The sequence below is a fragment of the Tupaia chinensis genome, unplaced genomic scaffold (assembly GCF_000334495.1).
Source record: "Tupaia chinensis unplaced genomic scaffold, TupChi_1.0 Scaffold000146_1, whole genome shotgun sequence".
Taxonomy (NCBI): domain Eukaryota; kingdom Metazoa; phylum Chordata; class Mammalia; order Scandentia; family Tupaiidae; genus Tupaia; species Tupaia belangeri.
The window spans coordinates 7,496,860-7,506,759 of NW_006159616.1; the positions used below are offsets into that span (position 1 = coordinate 7,496,860).

The window sequence follows — 9,900 nt, forward strand, 5'->3', positions numbered from 1 at the left end:
GGGAACCAGCAGTTAGCGTAATGGCTATGTCGCTGGACTCCCACGTAGTCGACCGCGGTTCGCGTCTCAGACCCGGTGGCTTAAATCTCACGCCGGGCGCGTGTGCGTGCGTGCCCAAGATCCCGAGAGGAGAATGGAGGAGAAGGGATTGCGGCGTGACCATCCCCCCTGGGGGGTGATTTCTCGCTTTCTGTCTCTATGTCTCTGTCTGTCTGGCTGTCTGGCGATGCCACGCCCCCTATAGCGAAAACCTCTCAAAAAAAAAAAAAAAGAGTTGAGAACCCTTTAACCTCTGTTAAAGGGTCAAGAAGAAGAATCGACCTTTACTGAGCAACTACTATGTGCCAGGCACTGTGCTCAATGACTTGAATGTTTTATTTAGTACTCAGAGGTAGGTGTGCTCATCCTTAATTTCAGGTGAGAGAAACTGAGTAAGTTTCCTCTAACTCAAGTGGCTCTGTGTTAATTATAAAGATAAATAAAATGGTGATGACATAGTTTAATCTCCCCCTTTCCTCTGTGCTTTATAGCATTAGTTCCCCCTTGGGGTCAACTGGTGGCCTGGTCGTTCAGGCAGCTGGATCCCACATGGTTTGTGGGATCACGTGGTTTGAGTCCCAGACCTAGCAGCTTGAGAAACACTCTGGGTACTTGTGCATGTGCGCCCAAAATCCTGGAAGGGAGAATGGAGAAGGGATTGCAGTGTGTCTATCCATCATGGGGTGCACTTTCTCACTTTCCCTCTCTCTGTCTATCTTTGGCATGTGCCGTTTGCCAAATTAAAAACAAAACAAAACAAATAGACAATAACATTAGCTCCCATTTATCAGTTTTCCAGGGAAAGGGAAAAGTGATCTATGGATAGCGTTCTCATAGCTTGTTACGAGATCTTGAATCCTAACCATGGTGTTATTGACTTCTCTTAGGGTCCTATCCTTCCCCCAAAGCTGGAGCAACTCTGGTCGTGTACAAGGACTTGCTAGTGCTATTTGGAGGCTGGACGCGGCCAAGCCCTTATCCCCTACACCAACCAGAGAGATTCTTTGATGAAATACACACTTACTCACCTTCTAAAAACTGGTAAGTCACAAAGATAAGCTCTTTTAAATCTGGAAAAAAAAGGTTTTGCTCCACTGTTTTGTGTTTTTAATTACTAGAGGGATGTGTGTTACCAGAGAGGAAGGGAGAAAGCTCCCTGTGATGGGATGTGGTCACGCCATTTCTCTTCTCCATGTCTCCAGCTTGTTGAGGGTTTGGGGCGCACACACACCTAGCATGTTTCTCAAGTCGTCATGGCCAGGATTCAAACCTCTGTCAGCCCTATAGGATCCAGTTCCCTTAACTGCTAGGCTAAGAGGCTGGCCCCTGGAAAAAAAGGTTCTTATTTTATTTTTCTTTTATGACTTGTTATACACGTTCAATCATTGTACATCTCTACAGCACACAGTATGTTTTTCAGGGTAAGCATACAATAGGCAATAAACAAATCAAGGTTACTACTTCCAATTTGTTTTCTTTTTTCTTAATTTTATTCATTGTCATTATTTTTTAAAAGAATTATTTTATTCATTTATTTTTATTCTTCAATTAGACCAGAGATGAGACAGAGAGAGAAGGAAAGTGAGAGAGCAAGCTGCCAGATCTGGGACTTGAACCATGGTCAGCCTTGTAGGAGTCCTGCCGCCTTAACTACCACACCACCTGCCGCCCCCCCCCCCCCCCATTGCTTTTCTTTTTTTTTTTTTTTTTTTTTGCTATAGGGCGTGTGCGCTCACCCGAAAGACAGAGAGAGACACAAAATGAGAAATCACCCTCCAGGGGGATGACCATGCTACAATCCCTTCTCCTCCATTCTCCTCTTGGGATCTTGGGCACGCACGCACACATGCTGGGCGTGAGTTTAAGCCACTGGATCTGGGACTCAAACTGCGGTCAACTACATGAGAGTCCAGCAACATAGCCATTACACCATCTGCTAGTCTCCCCCTCATTGGTTTTCAAACATGTCTTTCTTCAGTGACAATATTCCTGTTCCTTATAACGGGATACTTAGCATATGGCTTTTATACTGATTAGGACCACAGAGAAAAAGTGGCAGATAGTGTTTCTTCAGTGAACCAAGTGGAAGCAGCCAAGAATCTGTGATCTAGTCTCTTGTCATATCTTCTCATCTCTCTACCTCCACACCAGCCTCACTGACACTTTGCTATAGGGCGCATGCACTCTTCAGAGAGACAAACAGAAAGAAAGATACCACCCCAAGGGGGGATGGCCATGCCACAGTCCCTTCTCCTCCATTCTCCTCTAGGGATCTTGGGCATGTATGCACACGCGCCCAGTGTGAGTTTCAAGCCTCCAGGTCCGGGACTCAACCATAATTGGCCATGTGGAAATCCAGCGACATAACCATTACACCATCTGCTGGTCCCAAAAGTGAATATAACTTTCAGTGAGTCTATAGGAAAATCATACTTTATGCCATCTTCCATTTATTATCCTAACAATATGTCTATTGAAGTTGATAGGATTGTCACTTTACTTATGTATGTATCTAAATTTGCCAGAGGGCACATGTGCTCACTGGAGAGAGATACAGAGAGAGAGAGAGAGAGAGAGAGAGAAACTGAAAAAGCATCCCCCTTGGGGAATGGCTATGCTGCAGTCTCTTCTGGGATTTTGAGTACATGCACCCAACATGATTTTCAAGGCGCCAGATCTGGAACTCAAACTGCAGTCAGTTCTATGGGAGTCTAACACTTTAGCCACTATACCACCCACTGGCTACCAGGTCATTATTTTAAGTGGATGCCTACTTACTGTTTTTCACCTTAAACTCATAAGGTTCGAAGCAGAAGTAGCTGACATCTTGGTTTCCTCCTGTCTTTTTACATTAGGTGGAACTGCATTGTAACAACCCATGGGCCACCTCCTATGGCTGGTCATTCCTCTTGTGTGATAGATGATAAAATGATTGTTTTTGGTGGCTCTTTGGGATCCCGGCAAATGTAAGTATATTTGGTTTGCTCCCTGTTAACCTAAAGTTAAATACTCTTGGGAATAACAGGTCAGAAAAGCAAACTAGTCGAGGTTAGCATTTCTGAGCTAGTTAATTCAGCTAGTTATCTCACCCGACAGGCCTGTTTGTTTTTTAATGAGAGAAGGAAGGTATTTTTTGACATGGTCTCGCCATGTTTCAATCCTCATGTCCTGGCCCCGTAGCCAGCCAGAGTCACAGATACCATCACTGTGCCCAGCCCACCCAGGTTGGTTCAGGAGCTGAACCTGGCCCTCGCCTTGCACAGTCGGTCCCCACTACGTGCACCACAAGCTGGGCCTGGCATTCTCTTTGATCTTCTAGTCACAGACTTCAGTAGATTGGAAAACTTGCTTCATATAATCAAGGTTACATGGAATCTCTTTTGTTTGATGCGTGGCTCTATTCAGTAGGATCAACTTCTGCTTTGTCTGCTATGCCGTGCCTAAGGCCACCCTCCAGGAGCAGAGCACTTTCACTGCTCTACACCGTCACCCAGCCCTTGCCCTTTTGGGCATCAGAAAAGGCGAGGACAGGACAGTGGAAGTTGTGGGCTCTCCAGAAGGGGTAGGTAGCAGAGTGGGTAGCAGCAAGAAGACAGAGTCAAGTGTGACACCATTCTGCTGGGCTCTCCTCCCGACCCATTGTCCTCTCAGACACTTCTGATCCTAATGGGTCAGCACAGGCCAGAGTCAGGAGCCAGAGCAGTCCCTCTGTCGTAGTTTATCTGACGTGGCCGGGCAGTGGTGGTGATCGTTTCCCCATGCTCTGAGTGGACGCTGATGAGCTGTCTGCACTGAAAACATCCCAGACTCAACCCTGTCCTCTGTTAGGCAGAGTACTAAAAATCTTCGTATTTTAAAATCTTCCTGTTTTTAAAGTCTTGGTATTTTAAAACAGTTACAGAGAAAGACTGTAGGATAAAAGGAATAAGAGGGTTTAGATTTAAGATATTGGAACTGTTATTTCCATATGTTAATAAATGGCTATAGAGAGGTGACTATAAAATAGAGACTGCCATCCGCGTGTCTGTTCTGCCATGTTGGTCCCTTGGGGATTGAAAATACCAATTGTTCTTGTTAAAACTGCAGCTTTCATTAGCCATTATGAAATGACTTTATAAGTCAGGTCGATAAAGGGCTTGTCCTGGGACAGCACTCGAGCTGCCTTTCGAATCACTTTGCTCTTCCTTGTGGCTTTTGTTTTTGGGGGACTACAGCTTGACTAGTAGCTATTTCCTGCTGTCGCCACTTAGCTTTCACTTAAGGTACCGGTGTGTGGCCACAGACGTGACTCAAGTGAGGCCTGTGGACACCAGAAAGGAAGGGTTTGAAGTTCTCAAGATGACTTCTAGGGAAAGTGGGGGAAGAAAAATGCAGTTTAAATGTTAACTATGAGCATGGCACTTTGCCGGGCATCTTTATAATTCCTTTTATATCAGCTCTTCCAAAGAGTAGCAGTATTTCCATGTTAGAAGTAAGGAAACCAAAGTTAGGGGAAATTAAATTACTTTTCCAGGCTGCAGACCTGGGATTTAACCATGTTTTTCCTGGTTCTGAAGCCCGAACTCTGAGGAGGCCATCTCTAAAGTCTCCCTCAGCCTAGACAGACTGTGCCAAGTGAAAATGGTGCGACTTTACCAGCATAGGCATGCAGAGCCCCCAGCCACCACTGCGGTCCCTGGGCGCTCCCAGCACCCTCATCCTTCTGTCCTTATCTCACAGGAGCAACGATGTCTGGGTCCTTGACCTCGAGCAGTGGGCGTGGTCCAAGCCGAACATCTCCGGCCCCAGTCCTCATCCTCGGGGTGGCCAATCTCAGGTGCTCAGGAATTAGAATAACTGTTCACCACAGACTAGCATCTTTCACTTAGGGTGGGAGAGGGAGGAGGGAGTCAGGTAAGATGCCAATATGTGCTAAGCCAAAGAGAATTATTGAGCGTTCTTTTTTGTTGGTATTTATTTTCCAATTTCTAGTGGGTCATATGATTTATAGCAGCTTTATATTATCCCTCTCCCATTGACTATGCTATTTCAGTTGTCAAGAAGACCCCACATTTTATGTGATTGACACCTTCATGTTAATATTTAATCAACAAAGAATATATCCATTCAGGTGAATCAGCAGTAGTTATTGAGGGGATCAGAATTGATGCGGTTTTGGGAGAATGGAAAGTTTATGGCAACTAGAACACTCTCATTTGGGAGCCGGGTGGCTGTTTTCATGTGCCACTGAAGCATAAGAATCATGTACTGTGTCTTAATAGATTTATTTAAAATTTCTTCCCCTCCCCAGATTGTCATAGATGATGCAACCATCTTAATCCTTGGAGGGTGTGGCGGTCCCAATGCTGTGAGTACTGCTTGTGTGGTATTCCATGTGCATGCTGCTCAGTGTTCACAACTTCCCTCCCCTGTCTCATTTTATAAAAGTACAATACTTTCTCCATGGCACTTTCATTTAGGGACTGCCTTTTCAACCTCGGTTATATAGCTTTCACGTTTTCTGGCCTTTTCCCTCACTCTTGTTTGGTACTGGCAGAGCTTATAATCAGAGACTTGTCTCTTGAATATTCATGCCTATATCCTTCATCTTTAGGCTGTATGGTTTGCTGCTATCAGGTTGCTAACTGTCAGGGTCCACGTGGGGTTTAAGAATGCAGACTCGGGGCCGGCATGTGGCATGGTAGTTAGGGATGCTGGACTCCCACATGGCTGACTGCGGTTTGAGTCCTGGACCTGGCGGCTTGCTTTCTCACTTTCTGTCTCTGTCTCTCTCTGTATTATACTCTGTTCCTCTCTGGCCAAATTAAAAGAAAGAAAGAAAGTTAAATAAAATAATTCTTTTAAAAAAAAGAATACCAACTCCAAGAGATAGATCTGTGTTATCTACTGTCTCCCTCAACCCCTAGTATGTACACAGCCAAAGCAATGGGCAAGATTTAGAACCATTACGGTTGACTCCTGGGTCACAAGCACAGCTCCATGTGCCGGGCCTGTGGTAGCACGTGAATGAGTGCAAGCGACACTGCATAAATAACTGAGGGTTCGGGGTTCTTTGCAAAGAGCTCATGCACTGTTTAGACCAGACAGCACAGATTTGAGACTGCAGCTCTGTGAGTGTGTTTTATAGCACGTACCACACCTGAGTCTTGTGCTTGGCCCTTTTCTTACAGCTGTTCAAGGATGCTTGGTTGCTGCACATGCACTCAGGTCCTTGGGCCTGGCAGCCACTCAAGGTAGAAAATGAAGATCATGGGGCCCCAGAGCTGTGGTGCCATCCAGCTTGCCGGGTAAGCGGGGACTGACAAGTCAGCAGAAGGAGGGCCCTGAGCCGGGGAACCAGATCAGTTCGTCAGAGTTCAGAGGGAATGCATACAGAAGTAGAAAGCACCTTGGTGCCCCAAAAGAAATGGACAGTGACCGTTGCTTCTTTGGCATTTCTCACATATATGAGCCCTAGATGAGAAAACTACGTGGGCCCCACTCGGCCTTTAAGTCCCAATTTTAAGCCTCTCTTTGTCTATGAAACTTTCTCTGAAGTCCCTCAAACAAAACTCCCTCTATCTACTGATGGCACACGTCACACTGAAGCAAAAGTTATCCCTTATATCTTTCCCCTTCTAGCCCAAAGAACAGGCTGTGTTATTTCCACTTCTGTATCTCAGGTACTTACAGAATAACTGGCATGTCCTGGGTGCACATGATAAAACATTTATGATTGAATGAGTGACTTAGAATCCTAGAGGTGTCTGTGCTCACGGGTCCTCTGTCTTCCAGGTGGGACAGTGTGTGGTGGTCTTCAGCCAGGCTCCCAGTGGGAGAGCTCCACTCAGCCCCAGTCTGAACTCTCGCCCCTCACCTATCAGTGCCACTCCTCCAGCCCTGGTTCCCGAAACCCGAGAGTACCGCTCTCAGTCTCCAGTAAGGAGTATGGATGAAGCTCCGTGTGTGAACGGCCGCTGGGGAACACTGAGGCCCAGGGCTCAACGACAGACTCCCTCAGGTTCTCGGGAAGGGAGCCTCTCCCCAGCCAGAGGAGATGGCTCTCCTATCCTGAATGGTGGGAGTTTATCCCCAGGGACAGCAGCTGTTGGGGGCTCTTCCTTGGACAGCCCTGTGCAGGCCATATCGCCCAGCACTCCATCTGCCTCTGAAGGATATGACCTAAAAATGGGACTTTCTTTGGCCTCCCGACGAGGGTCACTACCAGATCAAAAAGATCTGAGATTAGGATCAATAGATCTGAACTGGGAACTGAAACCTGCTTCCAGTAGCAATCCTGTGGATGGGGTGGATAGCAGGACAGTTGGGGGGAGTGTAAGACACCCTCCTGAGCAGATGAACGGTGTGCACACCCCACCACATGTGGCCAGTGCCCTTGCAGGGGCCGTCTCCCCAGGCGCCCTGCGTCGGAGCCTGGAAGCCATCAAAGCAATGTCATCCAAAGGCTCCTCAGCCTCCGCAGCACTAAGTCCGCCTCTCGGGTCTTCTCCAGGCTCCCCTGGGAGCCAGAGCCTGAGCAGTGGAGAAACAGTACCTATCCCGCGCCCAGGGCCTGCCCAAGGAGATGGACACTCTCTGCCTCCTATTGCCCGCCGCCTAGGCCACCACCCTCCACAGTCCCTAAATGTCGGCAAACCCCTATACCAGAGTATGAACTGCAAGCCCATGCAGATGTACGTGCTGGACATCAAAGACACCAAGGAGAAGGGGCGGGTCAAGTGGAAAGTATTTAATAGCAGTTCTGTGGTTGGACCTCCTGAGACGAGTCTGCACACCGTGGTGCAAGGCCGGGGTGAACTTATCATATTTGGAGGGCTCATGGACAAGAAACAGAATGTGAAGTACTATCCGAAAACCAACGCCTTGTACTTTGTGCGAGCAAAGAGATAATGTGTTCTAACCCCCCTTCCCTTTCTGTGGCTTTTAATTTGGAATTTTCCAGTGTGCAGGCATTTGGATTGAGAATTGGGGAAAACAACAGAAGTACTCCCATAAACCAAAACTCCAATTACCAACCTAACTCAGTCCAGGCTGGGATCAAATCTCCATTAGAGAAAAAGAAAAAAAGAAAAAGAAAAAAAATTATATATATAAGAATATATATATACATACATATATATATATATATATTATATAGCCAACTGTTTACAAATGGGAGCAATCTCCATCCCAGCTCAGAAAAATTGTTGCTGTGTTTTAGCAGAGGCTGTCCTGCCTTTTTCTACTTTACTGATAACTAGACCATAAAGTTAGGGAACAGATTAACTAATATCTGTAACTTTCCAAAAGAAACCGAAGAGCCCCCCGTAAATCTGTACGTGGCCTTCTCGGAATTAGAAAACAAACAGAAACTATACGATGCAAAGGGGGAGGTTTTCAGACACACATGCTTCAGGTGCTGGCAGGGTAGAAGGAACTTAGCAAAAACCGTTCTTCCCTTTCTCTTCTTAAAGCTGTAGAGGCCCCGGGACAAGTCTGCAGAAATGCCCTGTGCCCGACCCTTTCCACTCTTGATGACTGAAGAAGAGTTACCGTCAAGGGGTTTTGTTCCACGTGTGTGTGCCAGGATCGTTGAGAAGTAACGTTCATGCGGCTGACATCTGTCTGCCTAGTGTCCTGGTCTCTCGAGTGCTCCCTATTTGTTTCAGAAAACATTCTGGTGTCTGATTATGGAATTTTCTGACAATCGTATTTGGTTGCAAGTTGCCAAAAACCATATTTGTTCTTTTCCTTCCCTTGGAACTTGGTTCTCAGAGGCTGCCTTTTCCGTTTAGAGGCTTTTGTTTCTCCCATATGTGGATTTTTAAAAACCCTGAAATGTTTGTTTCTTTTATAAAGCCCTGGTGCCTAGAAAAATCAGATGCTTCATAGAAATATTTCTAGGAACTCTTCCCTAGTATCACTAGGGGCTGGTAGGGAATTCTAAGATGCCAGTGTCATAAGAAATCCTCGGAACATCAAAAGATAACAAGATAAGTTTCTCAAAGCACATTGGGCACACCCGTTCATATTTGTAGAAATTGATCCTTGAAGGGAACTTCATTAATAATTCCTTTCAGAAATGCCAGAAGTGGTTTTCTCCCTCGTGATGTGCATTCTTCTCCCTGGCTGCTGTCAGATGACTGGGTTGGGTATCACCTCCTTGGCCTTCGTGATAAGTTGCTGACCCCAGGAACACTTCCATCCTTTGTGCTTGTCTTGTTCGTGTGTCACACAAATAGGGTTGGGTTTTTCTTTCCCTTCAGTTATGAGAGAGGGTACAACCAAATAGAGCATTTCTTGATACAGAAAGTTGGACATTGGGACCAGCAGATGGCATAATGATTACATCTCTGGACTCGCGATAGACAACCGTGGTTCGAGTTCCAGACCCAGCGACTTAAACTCACACTTGGGTGTGTGTGTGTGTGTGTGTGTGTGTGTGTGTGTGCGTGCGCACACGTCCTATATCCCAAGAGGAAAATGGAGAAGTGATTGCGCCATGGCCATCCCTCCTGAGGGATGACTTCTGCTTTTTGTCTCTCTGTCTCTCTCCCTGGCTAGTGCATATGTCCTGTAGCAAAAATCTCTCAAAAACAAACAAAAACCCCCAGAAAGCTGACTGTTAACTAGACTGACTCATGGCCTGGTCAGAGGAGATAAACAAATAAGTTTATTTCAAATGGCACCATTTAAATATGGATTTGGATTTTTGATTTCTCATCAGTGGAAATATTTTTATTTTGCCTTTAGGATTTAAATTTCAGTGCTTCACCTCTCCCACCTCCACACTCCCCTTTGTCTTGTTAGCATTTCCCAGGCACAAAGCTACTGCAGGTTTTCCTGGCTCCTGGCCTGAGGCCAACTCCTAGCAGTCAGTCC

General features: G+C 46.2%; 1 protein-coding gene across 1 annotated transcript in view; it reads left to right on the forward strand.

Moving 5' to 3' along the window:
- The window catches only part of LOC102483996 (F-box only protein 42), a 45,793-nt gene extending 37,162 nt beyond the window's left edge, over window positions 1-8,631 (forward strand). The window contains exons 2-7 of the mRNA XM_006145238.3: window positions 927-1,080; window positions 2,895-3,005; window positions 4,759-4,855; window positions 5,330-5,386; window positions 6,210-6,326; window positions 6,814-8,631. Coding sequence (XP_006145300.1) covers window positions 927-1,080; window positions 2,895-3,005; window positions 4,759-4,855; window positions 5,330-5,386; window positions 6,210-6,326; window positions 6,814-7,929 — 1,652 coding nt within the window. The 3' untranslated portion in view covers window positions 7,930-8,631. The remainder of the gene's footprint in view (window positions 1-926; window positions 1,081-2,894; window positions 3,006-4,758; window positions 4,856-5,329; window positions 5,387-6,209; window positions 6,327-6,813) is intronic.
- Window positions 8,632-9,900: the final 1,269 nt, after the last annotated feature.